At 49.3% G+C, this 9,608-nt stretch overlaps 1 protein-coding gene across 1 annotated transcript; it reads left to right on the top strand.

Annotated features, from left to right (window-relative positions):
* The first annotated feature begins 2,463 nt into the window (after nt 1-2,463).
* Nucleotides 2,464-6,249, top strand: CLDN5 (claudin 5). The gene has a single exon (XM_064675332.1). The coding sequence runs from the start codon at nt 2,559-2,561 to the stop codon at nt 3,207-3,209; it is 651 nt and encodes a 216-aa protein (XP_064531402.1). The 5' UTR covers nt 2,464-2,558; the 3' UTR covers nt 3,210-6,249.
* Nucleotides 6,250-9,608: the final 3,359 nt, after the last annotated feature.

The following is a 9,608-nucleotide window of genomic DNA, read 5'->3' on the forward strand; positions in this document are numbered from 1 at the left end:
GTGCCTCCCGCGGCACAGGCCATTTATCGGAGGAAATTCAGAGTTCCGTGCTCCCGGGCGAGTGGCAAGGGTGGGGCTTTCCTGTGCTTGTGGGCTAAGATAACTGGCATTTCTCCCCCCTTTCGTGATTGTTCTTCTGTGCCGTTTTCTATATAATCGTTATTATCATCATAAATACAGATGTTATTCCGTTTCAGTCTGTGCTCTGGGTTTCTTCCTGTTCACCTCTGAGATATCTCTGTCTCTGTGGATGGTTCTTTTGCACATTCTCCCCTCCCTGACACCAGGGACTCTTCTGAGTGATTGTAAGCAGCCTCAGTTTGACAGACTGCACAGCCCCAGTCACACATTCCTCCTGAACTTGCACACTGGAATTTGCAGTTTTGAATAATTGAAGTAAACTGTATGTATTTCATATACAGCTGGAAGAGGAGATAAATCCTCTGAACTCCATTTGCCAGGCAGTCTTTGTTAGGAAGACATTTTCCATGCTAGAAATGTTTACAGCTCCTCCTGCAGAGATAATCAATGGAAGGCTGCAGTCGTCATGTGTCAGCATGTCCTACACCGCAGTCCACAAAGCTGCTGATGTTCTTTGGTTTCCTTTTTTTGGGGGTCTTGTGGCTAAAAGCTCATCTCCTGGCTGGGAAAAAAAAAAAAGAAGTGGAAGGCCACATCCAGTGTACTGTGACCTTGTTGTCATCCTCCTGTTACTATGCCAGGGTCTTCTGCAGAACAGTCACCACTCAGGATGTACTCGGGGCACTGCCCCGTGTCACCTCAGCAGGCACATCCTCAGCTGGCAATCCATGTGATTCCTGTAACCTTTGCTTATCCTTCCTTCTGCTGCTTCTGCTTCTCATGTGGACTTTTCCATTCATGCTGCACTCATATCAGCCTCAAGATTTCCATCACAAACCTCTGCATGCCACAAAACATGCTGTAAGTTACTGTGCAACAGAGAAAACCACTTATGTAGGGGCAGGAATTGTGTTATTTTCAAACTCTGCAATCTCCTCTATGCTAGGATACCTTGGGCTAGTTGAAACTAAATCCACAAAAAGCCAAATCAATTCTAAAGGCAGTGTGAACATAACTTTCAGTTTTGTCTAAAACATTTAAACTTATTGCAATCAAAACAAGCCTCTCTCAGGGCACCCGGTGGAAAGCCCCTGGGGCACAGCTCCCTGTGAGTGCTGTGAGCAGCTGGTGGGGTCGGTTCTCTTTCTCTGAACTGTAACACAGCATTCCCACCACGAGCACTCCCTGCCAGCCTGGGGGGCTGTGAGCTGCTGCTGCCTGCAGGGACTGAACCAAGGCTGCTTTGCAAGAGCAATCCAAAACACCAGTGGGCCATGAAGAGACTGTAGCAATTACAATGTCTGCATGGCCTGACAATGACACCTCCTGTAAAAACACCCTTTTTGATATGGGCACATAACTCATTAACATACCATAAAGATTCAAAATGTACTCGAACTATTAAAAGAGTAAAGTCAAGTCTGGGATCTTTGTGGTGACATATTTAAATGGTATGCTTTGCTCTTGGCTCCAGTATCAAAAAAAAAAGTTTCACACTCGGTGTGAGCTAAGAACAATTATTCTTCCTGGATCAAACTGAGAATCTGTCTACTGGTACTGACAGGTGACCTGCAGATCCCACGTTCAAAGCTCTTCCATTTTCAGGGTGGTTCCTAAGCATTGTAAGTGAATATTTTATTCTGGAAGAGCAACATTAGAAATGTGAACAAACGTGTAGGCAAATGCCACAGTATTTTAGTTATCTATTTAAATCTCACTTAAGTAGAGAATATGAGACTAATTAGTTAAAAAATGTATTTTGAAGGTATTTCTTCTGTCAGAATTAGTGGGGCTTGTCTGTCTTCAAGTACAGACATCTGATAGCACCATGGTTGTGGGTTCAATCCCTATATGGGCTATTCCCTTAAGAGTTGGATTTGATGATCCTTGTGGGTCCCTTCAAACTCAGAATAATCTGTGAAATCTGTTTGGTCGTGCTTTTTTAATTTTGCCTGTCAGATGTGCAGGAGAAAGCTGTGCAGGTCAGTCAGCACACTTAGTGTTCTGGGAAATGATCAATTAGCCTCTGATAAGCAGGACTTCCCCACTGCTGGGTGCCTGCGTTGGGGCAAGACCTCTCCGAAGGTCTGGCTGCGGACTTTATCAGTAAATAGGAAACACACAGATAACGGCACCGAAAGGAATTCGAGCAGATGAACTCCGCGAAGAGACGCCTGCAGCCCCGCGCTGAACTGGGAGCTGGCAGCGTGGCCGCGAGCTCCTCCCGGAGCAGAAGGACGCGTTCCCGGCCCCGGCGGGACCCCGGGCAGGAGGGAGCCCCGCACGCCCCCCCGGCCCTGCCCGTGCCCCGGGGCGGGCGGTGCTGCCCGGCAGGGCAGGGCCGGGGGCGGAGGGCGGGCGCCCCGCGGCCCCTCAAATAGCGCTGCCCGCGGCCGCGGCGCTCAGAGCCGGCTCTGCAGCGCGGGGAGCGCAGCGCACCCGCCCCGTCCTGCCCGCGGAGCCCCCGGGACGGCAGCATGACCTCGGCGGCGCTGGAGATCCTGGGGCTGGGGCTGGGCATCCTGGGCTGGGTGGGGGTGATCCTGGCCTGCGGGCTGCCCATGTGGCAGGTGTCGGCCTTCATCGACGTGAACATCGTGGTGGCGCAGACCATCTGGGAAGGGCTGTGGATGAACTGCGTGGTGCAGAGCACGGGGCAGATGCAGTGCAAGGTGTACGACTCCATCCTGGCGCTGCCGCCCGAGGTGCAGGCGGGCCGGGCGCTCACCGTGGTCGTGGCGCTGCTGGGGCTGGTGGCGCTGATGGTGACCGTGGTGGGCGCGCAGTGCACCAACTGCATCCGGCCCGGCAAGATGAAGTCCCGCATCGTGATCGCCGGTGGAGCCATCTACATCCTCTGCGGGGTCCTGGTGCTCGTCCCGCTCTGCTGGTTCGCCAACATCGTCATCAGCGACTTCTACGACCCCACCGTGCCGCCGTCCAAGAAGCGGGAGATGGGGGCCGCGCTCTACATCGGCTGGGCGGCCACGGCCCTGCTGCTCTTCGGGGGCTGCCTCATCTGCTGCTGCTCCTGCTCCCAGCGCGACGAGACCTCCTTCCCCGTCAAGTACTCGGCGCCGCGGCGGCCCACGTCCAACGGCGAGTACGACAAGAAGAACTACGTCTGAGCGGGGCCGCGCCGCTCCCGGCCCCGCGGGGACACGGACACACGGCCCCGCGGGGACACGGACACACGGCCCCGCGGGGACACGGACACACGGCCCCGCGGGGACACGGACACACGGCCCCGCGGGGACACGGACACACGGCCCCGCGGGGACACGGACACACGGCCCCGCGGGGACACGGACACACGGCCCCGCGGGGACACGGACACACGGCCCCGCGGGGACACGGACACACGGCCGCGGGCCGGGAGCGACAGCGCTCCCCTGCCCGGAGGCTCTTCCGAGCGGGCACCCCGTGGAGCGGCGGCCCCGGGCAGGGCAGCGCCCGGCGGGTCCGGCCGCTCCGCTGCGGGCAGCGCGTCCCCGGCCGGGGTGAGCGAGCGGCGCGGAGCCGCGGGGCAGCACCGGGACATCCCTCCGGGCTCCGCCGCCCGCTCCCGGCCGTGCCCCGACACTCGTGAGTACTTCGCCGCCCGCTCTCGCCGCCGGTGCCTCTCGGCTGCTGGGACCGGCGTGGGGTGTGCGCTGTCGCCCAGGAGGAGATTCCCATCCGCGTTCTCCCTCCTGAGAGCCCGCGTCTGGCGGCTCCCGCTGCCGCTTTAACTGAGTAGGGGGGTTTGATCTTCTGTTTGGGCAACTAAACTAGGGATCCTGTCCAAAGCATGTCACTAACCTTGATCCTTAATCCCGCTGGTTGTTTGGAGAAAGGTATTTCACTTTCTTCATTTGTTTCAGTCCCTCTGAGAAGTGAGTTGGTCTGTGTGCCTTTGAGACCTTGAAAGAGATTTCAGGTGGTTGCTGTCCTTTAGTGGAGTACAAACCAGATTATACCAGGTTGCCCCTTGAGGTTCTTCATCCCCTCTCCTCCACCAGCTTATGCTCTGTTTTTACTTGAATATGAACTCATTGCCAGAATTATCTGAGGCCTAGATTCAGAGATCTGGGAGATCACTCTGTGTCCTGGCTCCAGCAGGGCCTCTGCTCCTCTCATCTGCACTACAGGAGATTGGAAGCATAAAAATTGCCCCAGATACTGATGGTTGGGGGTTGATGCTTTTGTGGCCTTCTTGCCAAGCCCCGCTTGCTGCCAATTTTGAATTGTGTGCTCAGTTGGATGTGCACTTGGTTGGCTCCCCACGATGATTTTGTTAACACGTGCTTTCCTTCATTTACCAAATCAAGCAAAAAATTGCTAGAAGAATTTTACCAAAAATATCTTGACTGAGACTTTATGTCAGCTGATCAGGAGATGTGAAGTCCTGGCTCTCACAGCTCTCAGCTCCTGTGCCTTGCCCAGTAACACACTGCAGACTGGAAGGAAGATACATCGGGCAACATAACTCTAATTTTCTGAGCTCAACACCTGCAGAAATTTGCCACAGCCCGGAATACCAGCTTACACTTTTCCATTTTACACTGCAGAGACAAGCGTTTTTTCAAGGGAGGGGTTAGAGGGATGTGTGAAACTCCTCCACAGGAGTTACCTGTACACCAGCACAGGATCCTGCTCCCACCCGTGGCAGCCTCTGCATTGCCATAAGGAGATTTCTGCCAAGAGCCAGTGAGGAAATGTGCTGTTTATGTTCCTCAGAACACAACACTACAACCTCATGGGTCCCTCAGAGTCGTGTAGCAGTACAGTGCACACCTGACCTGAGCATTAACTCTTATCTGATATCTCCAAGACTGGTGGACTGATCATAACTGTGGGTCTGTGACAGATTGACATGGACTGTGTTCCTGCCTTGCTTAGCAAACCCCGGGGGTATCAACATGTTCACAGACCAGAATGAGAGACTAAAGCCTTGCCCCTGCAAATTGTGATGTTGAATATTGAGCACATGATTTACCCTTTTAAAGATAACTGCTTTCAGTTTTTTAAGACATAAATAGCAGGGTCTGAGCCCATCAGAGAACACAAAAGCAGAGCAATATGTCTACAATTAGGTTTTTTCTATAAAGAGGTGCAGTTCTTATATTGTCTGCATTTAAATAAAAGCTGTAATATTTTTGTTATGATGTGATATGTAGTTTTGGTACAAGAATGAAATATTCCATATTTCATCATTTCAACTTTTTTAAACAGTGTAACCTTGTAAACCTTGTAAAAATGTATTTAAATGCATATATTTTGCAAGAAATCTACCAAAGTTGGCTTGCTATGTGGTTTGGTGCCTTTATTTGTTTCATGATTATTTTTTACTTTAAATGATAATGTCCAGCTGTATTTGTCACCCAGCCCATAGACACACTACACCTTCACTCAGAGCTCTCTGATGTCCAACAGATATCAGCCCAAATCCTGGGCCTCGCTCTTTGGTCTCCAGTTAAAGAACTAAACCCCCCTGACAGATGTGCCTGCACATCTCTGTAGAGTAGAGCCTTCAGAAGTGCTGCAGAATTTGGGGTCTGTCTGAAAGATTAGATCTTTCTGGACAGTGCTGCACTAGAATTTCAAATCAAACCAAAACTGGTGTCTGTGGTAGAGGGAGGGAAACCTACACCTTAGAAGGGAATTTTCTTCAACAAGCCAAACTTCTTGATACGTTTCTTTGTGTCATGGCAGGGCTGGATCCTCTTGTAACCAAAATCTGAACCAATTACACAACAGGAGCTCTTGGAAGAAGCCAGTGCTACCTGTGCATGTGCTGCCAGACACAGCATCATCCTGCCACAATAACTCACTGCTGGTGGAACAAGGTTTTGCTGAGGTCAGTGGGGCAGCACCCAACAATACTGCAGGAAGTGGGGCCCATCTCTGAAAATGTTTTTATATTTAATCTCATCCTTCTTAGTTGTCGCTGTGCTTTACAAGATAACCCAGATGTTACTGTTACTGATAGCACTGGCTTCCAGGTAAAAGTCAGCTGGTTTGCCCTAGGATTTGTTTTCTAAGAGCAAAGACCTGGACCTGAACTTAAAAGCTTGGGACTGCTCAGGATCAGGCCTGAACCTCACCCCAATGAAAAGCCTATAGCACTTGTTTACTATTTTTATTTTGTATTTATGTTTCTCATAAAAATAAAAACATGTAAACCAATCCCTGAGCAGGGGTGCTGTTTTTTCGTGGAAGACACTGGATTGTTTGGGCTCAGGAAGATGGGTGTGACATTGGTGCCCAAAGGGCAGCCTTGCCCTGGGCTACCTTTGAGGGCAGAGCTGGGCCACCTCTGGGGGAGAAGAAAGGACTGCTCCCTCCAGAGCAGGCAGCACCTCAGCTCTCCACTGAACCCCAGACAAAAGAGAGCAAGTAGCAGCAGTTTGTCTTGTGATGTGAGCACATTAGGAAGTGGAGTGTGAGCCCCAGCTATTTTCAGAACAGCTCTAAGCTTGAAGCTTTTTAAGCTTTCAATTCCTACATGTTTAAACTAAAAGGCAAAAAAATCCTGCTGCTGCTTGGATCAGCCTCAACCTGACCAATACCCTAATCCTTTCTGCCAACCATTTATTTTTTTTGAAAAGTGTATTCAAGCTGGGGAAAAACATTTTCACAGATGCAGCAGAATAGAACCTGCAAAAATAATGACTGGTAAAGGAAACTGTCCAGGCTAATTGCTAGTGGAGAAATTTGCCTAAGTCACATGACTGCCAGGGAGGACTTTCAATATTTTGCAGATTAATTTTTGCAAGATTTTCAAGCTTTTCTAACAAACTGTAGCTTTAAAAATGAAGAAAAAACGTCCTCAAACCCTTATTTCGCAGCATTCTTGCCAGCTGGGTTGAGATTAACAAAAGCTCCTTGCCACCCTCCCATTGCTGTGCACATGCTGAGCTGGAAAAAGGGTGTCTGTCAGCTTGGCCTTTGTCCTGCTAAACGAACCATTTCATAGTTATGAATTTGAAAGTAACCTGCAGTTCATACCCTGCAAATCTGGTCAGATCCTGTCTGTGCAAAGAAGGGAAATGCAACAGGCAGAGGGAAAAGGAAGCTCAATCAGTCACGTTTGCTGCAGGATGTTTAAGGAAATGTTTCCTTTTCCTGCACAAAGATGTTTGTTGGGCATCTGCTCTTTAGGACATACTGCAACATTTTACCCTTGCTTTTATAAGTCTGCTTGGTAAGACACAGCAAATATTCCTGCTGTATTAGATTAACTGGGAGAGAGCAGATGAATTCAGGACAAATACTGCCTTTGTTGTCTGTAGCCTGATTGTGGTAGGACAAATCAGTCCAAAAGCAGAGCCTCAGGAGGGTCTCATATTTATATTTTGGAAATAACTGAGTTCTGTCACTCTTGTTCAGATCAGACCTTTGTGTGTGCCTGTGTGTGTGACTGCTCCAGACTGTTCCTTGCTGACTCTCTGCAGGAACAGGCTCTCTGTCTAGAAAACCCCTCCTTCCCCCTGCAATCTTCAGTTATAAGAAAAGGACAATTTCAACCACTGCCTCACTGATAAAACCTCCCATGGCAACAGCAGGGGCTCTGCAGTTGCTTGGATACACAAGCCTTGCATCACCTTTTCCTTTCCTGAGACACAGATTGAGACATCATGAATCAATTTAAGTGTCTTTTGTCTGGGGCATTTTGGGATTTTGTTTACAGCCCCGAGCTTCCCCCTCCTTCCAAAGCTCACCATGTAGCTTCGAGCCACAGTCTGGCAGGGAAAGGTGGTGAGTAGCAGGACTCCACATGGAAGCACAATGTGATGCTGAGGGCACCTGCCCAGGGCTGGTGCCAGTCTTCTCCCTGCACCCTGGCCACTGGTACACTGCCCTGAGGCAGAGCTCTGCCTGCACTTTGGGTGCTGATCACCCTGGTTAAACAAGCTGAGGATAATGGGGGAGCACATCACACAAACTTTACCACTTATAATGTGAGAATACTCATCAGCATCACAGTCTGGCTTAAGAGTTACATAAAAAAATGAATATATGAATGAGCTTGGATGTTAAACATCCTGAATAGAGTTAACTGATACATTTACTGAACTACTGCCTTTAGCTACTTGATTTGAGAACAGTGAGATCATACAGCATGGGGAACTGTACCTACAGCACTAATTAAAGCAAAGAACAGGCTTTGAAACCACTATCTAGCTGGTTTGGTTTCAGTTTACAAAAGGACAAAAATGAAAAACACACCTAACTCCACAACCTACAGTCTTTTCAACAAGGCATACAAATCTCATTACATTAATAATGGAGAGTAAATAACAAGACCACCTCCAATACCCAGTATAGAACAGTACAAAAGGACTCTGATTAACTAGAGAACCAGGCAGAAAATAAAATAAGCTGCATTTTGTACTTTGATACTCCTCAGAGCATCTTGAATGGCAAGGGATGCTCCCATTGACTCAAGCCCTGGCAGCAGCTGGCAGGGAATTCAGAGCAGGTACAAGGTGTTCCTGAAGCCCAGCTGACATGTCATTCACACAAGTTATTATTTCTTTTGGGGACAAAAGGCTTAGTTTAGGCAGGCTGAAGTGCCTCAGTGCTATCATGGACAGCAATAGTGGTGGATCCATCCCTTGCTACACCTCAGCTCCAAAGCCAGGGAAGTTCCCTCCAGGCTGCTCCAGCCCGGCAGTTTGCTCTGGTGTGCACAAACACAGCAAAGGAGACCAAGCCAGCTCATGTTTATTTACAGTGGAGAACAAAAGCAAATGTTTAAAATAGCTGATTTTTCCAGGCAAACAGCAGATAAACCCTTTCAGAAGTGACTCAGACCCAGAGAGCAAGCTGTGAACTCGGTGCCAGGGGTAACCCCCTGTGCATCACTGGCCACATCCTGCACACGGGGGCACAGGTTAGGTCTTACACATTGTAGCACCAGCTGTGCCACGATCAACATTTTTTTTTAAGATGAGCAGAAGATTCCCATGGGTCTAACAAATGCACTAAAAGCTAAGAGATGCACCAAACCAGACCCTTCAACAACAATTTTAGTCTGGTAGCAAAAATAATTTGCAATGTTAAATGCACTTTGGATTTCAGCTACCTGTGTTCTGAAGTTTCAGCCAAGCAGGTTATCTGCCAGAGCTCAGAGTGACATTCCTCTTGGTCTCTCACCAGGTGCTGTGACAGCTATTCCAACCACACGTGGGTACCTGTGGGCTCCATTCCCACTCTCAAACACATCCTGAGCTGAATCCATCCCTCTCTGTTACACTGACACACAACTCATTAGCATCAACTGTATTTGTTATCAGAACACTTCCACAGAAGGTTAAACCCTTAGAGAATTTAGGCTTGGGCACAAAAGATCATTCAGGAAAGAAAAATAGGCACTTCTTGACAAGAGCATATGTGAAATCTCAAAATGGTCCCATTCACTTTCAATACAGCTTCACATATTCGAGGGACTGGGGAAAAACCAACAACCACAGTTCTTATCGGGGCTAACAAGTGCCTAGCACGGCAGAATTCCTGCACTGTGGGTATTTTTAGATTACTCT

The sequence above is a fragment of the Pseudopipra pipra genome, chromosome 18, assembly GCF_036250125.1.
Source record: "Pseudopipra pipra isolate bDixPip1 chromosome 18, bDixPip1.hap1, whole genome shotgun sequence".
NCBI classification, from domain to species: Eukaryota; Metazoa; Chordata; class Aves; order Passeriformes; family Pipridae; genus Pseudopipra; species Pseudopipra pipra.

Coding starts and splice junctions, on each gene's coding strand:
- CLDN5 (XM_064675332.1), top strand. CDS start 2,559: ATGACCTCGGCGGCGCTGGAGATCCTGGGGCTGGGGCTGGGCATCCTG.